The sequence below is a fragment of the Malurus melanocephalus genome, unplaced genomic scaffold (genome assembly GCF_030028575.1).
Source record: "Malurus melanocephalus ecotype Western Australia unplaced genomic scaffold, MMel_1.1 scaffold_171, whole genome shotgun sequence".
In the NCBI taxonomy this organism is placed as follows: Eukaryota; Metazoa; Chordata; class Aves; order Passeriformes; family Maluridae; genus Malurus; species Malurus melanocephalus.
In genome coordinates this window covers 1,587,505-1,590,080 of record NW_026623403.1, presented here as the reverse complement: position 1 = coordinate 1,590,080, position 2,576 = coordinate 1,587,505, and the positions used below count along the sequence as shown (strand labels likewise).

Below are 2,576 nucleotides of genomic sequence, written 5' to 3'. Positions count from 1 at the left end.
CCCGGCCCAGCCCCGGCCCAGCCCCGGCCCAGCCCCGGCCCAGCCCCGGGCCGCTGCCATGGCCCAGCCCCGTCCATGGGTGGCGCTGCAGCTCCCGTGGCCGTTGCGCGTAGGCCGCGGCTGCGGTTCCCATGGTAACGGCGGAACGGTGCAGCGCGGCCCCCGATGTCACAAGGCACCGGCTGGAAGGCTGCAAGAACACCTGCAGCTCCGCACCAAGCGCACCACCAGATGAAGCTCTCTGGGCGCTGGAGTTTACTCCTGCCCTGACACACTTAACATCTGACAATGGACGACACCATGCATAGCTTGAGGCATATACAGAGGCAGGCGAGGCTACTGGACATGCGCATGCAGCTGCTCCGTGACAGGCTGTGCCATGATCACCACCATCATGGCTCATGCCACCATCATGGCTTATGCCACGGCCACCATCACCACTTCGGCCATCATCACCACCACTGCCTGCCCCATCATCACCACCATCACCACTGCCTGGGCCATCACCACCACGACCACTGCTTAGGCCACGGCCACCATCATCACTTCGGCCATCATCACCACCACTGCTTGGGCCATGGCCACCATCACCACTTTGGCCATCATCACCACCACTGCCTGCCCCATCATCATCACCACCACCACTGCTTGGGCCATCATCACCATCACCACTGCTTCGGCCACGGCCACCATCATCACTTTGGCCATCATCACCACCACCACTGCCTCCCTCATGACGGGTGCCACTCCCTCTGTTCAAGGCTGGATGTGGAGCGACGACTGGACAAGTAAGAGTTGCCTGCTTTCTTTCTAAGGCATGGGCAACCTTTAGGGTGGGTAAAGGGAGGTTTGACATTGCTGTCAGGAACAAAGGTTGAAACAAATAAGTAAGATGGGAGCAAAATAGACATTTTGGAGAAATAAACTGAAAGGGATACAGGAAGGTAAAGATTGTTCTCTTGTTTTAATTCCAGAATGAGAAGACTTGGCCTGATGTTGAACTCTTGCCATGATCCATGTCATGTGGCTTTGGTCGATGTGAAGGGTTTTGAACCCTGTGAAGTGAGTGTAACAGTGAGAGACGGGAAGGTGACCGTGACAGGCGAGCACACGGATGAGCACTGCACCGCATTGACAAGAACATGTAACGTCAGGAAGTTCATGCAAGAATTCTGCCTGCCACCGGGGGTGGAAGAGGATGAGGTGTCCTACGGCTTGGAAACCAACAGCCTTGTGAAGATTGCAATGACACCCAAGTGCCTTGAGGTGTGTCATGATCATCATGACTGCCACGATCACTGCCACGATCACCACGACCACCATCATCATCATGATCATCATCATCATGATCATCATGATCACTGCGACTGAGCTGCAGCAGGCATTCCTCTGCCTCACCTCTTCAGTGTGTCTCAATAACTGTGTGTCAGCAGCTTCTCTTGCCTCTTTAACAAAAGAAAAAGCATTCTGAGCACGTTGTGTGTGTGCCTCATTTTGAAGGGTTTTGGTGGGCAAAAAGGGGAGTTCCATCAGGAAAACACAAAGATGTTTTTGGGCATACGTGGCTGTGCTCACTTGCTGCGTACTGAAGGCAGGGCTTCAGTTAGGGTTAGGGTGAGGGTTAGGGTTGGTTGGTTGGTTGGTTGGTTGGTTGGTTGGTTGGTTGATTGGTGGTGGATTCAGGGCATAAAATCTTAAGGATTTTAAAAGGCTGAGGCACCACTTATGATCAGTCACATTTCTGTAAGGACACTTCTCTCAATCCAACCTCTCCCATTTCAGCTCTGGGGTATTTCTAGGAAGAAAATCTTGATGATACACACCTTGAGGGGAGGAGCCTTCTCCCAAAAAAATCAAGATGTACTCTTTATTCCCTTGGTTTGGTTCTTGCAGAGACTGCCTGACTGGGTAAAGCTGTGGATGAAGTACAGGGAGCTTTTCCTTTGCAGAGTCAGGTTTAGGGCAGGACACTTGCCAGCTGAGGGAGGGGATGACAGTACTTCTTGCTGAATCAATGTCTCCAAAATAATGAGAAAACATTTTTCATGTTGGGAGAGGGGAAGAATTGTGAGTATAATTGCTTGAAGGCAATTTTAACTTTGCTACCCTGGCTTGAGCACGTGGGTGTGCACTCCTGCAGGAAGCAGCATCACCTCACACTGCAGAAAGGGGTGTGCAACAACAACATACCTGAGCCATCATCTCCCCAGCAAGCACCACTTGGTTCAGGGTTCATGAGCCCCTGGGGCTGGAGGGAGGAAGGTTGCCAGCTCTTCATGTGATTCACTCTTCTGCAGCAGACCTACCTAACAGGGAACTCGATGTTTTAGGTTGTGCTGGCACAGAATCTGATGTTCACTAACCTGCCAGGGGAGAGGGTGAGCAGCCTGTGGGCTGGTGCTGTGCAGGTGTGCTGCATGCTTAAAACCCTTCAGACTGGATGTTATCCCTGCCATTAGCCTGGCTGACAAATGCAATTTGTTGCTGTCACACAAGAGGACCTGGCCCCTAAAAGACCCTTCCGCCACTGGCCAATGTGCACCTGTGGAGACAAGGGATCCCCAGTGCCAAGGGCT

General features: G+C 52.7%; 1 protein-coding gene across 1 annotated transcript; it reads left to right on the top strand.

Annotated features, from left to right (window-relative positions):
• The first annotated feature begins 46 nt into the window (after window positions 1-46).
• Window positions 47-1,458, top strand: ODF1 (outer dense fiber of sperm tails 1). Its single transcript, XM_057372441.1, has 2 exons — window positions 47-788; window positions 975-1,458. Exons 1-2 carry the CDS (start codon window positions 289-291, stop codon window positions 1,369-1,371), a joined length of 897 nt encoding a protein of 298 aa, XP_057228424.1. The 5' UTR covers window positions 47-288; the 3' UTR covers window positions 1,372-1,458.
• Window positions 1,459-2,576: the final 1,118 nt, after the last annotated feature.

Coding starts and splice junctions, on each gene's coding strand:
- ODF1 (XM_057372441.1), top strand. CDS start 289: ATGGACGACACCATGCATAGCTTGAGGCATATACAGAGGCAGGCGAGG. Junction 789..974: donor GTGGAGCGACGACTGGACAA/GTAAGAGTTGCC, acceptor TTTTAATTCCAG/AATGAGAAGACTTGGCCTGA.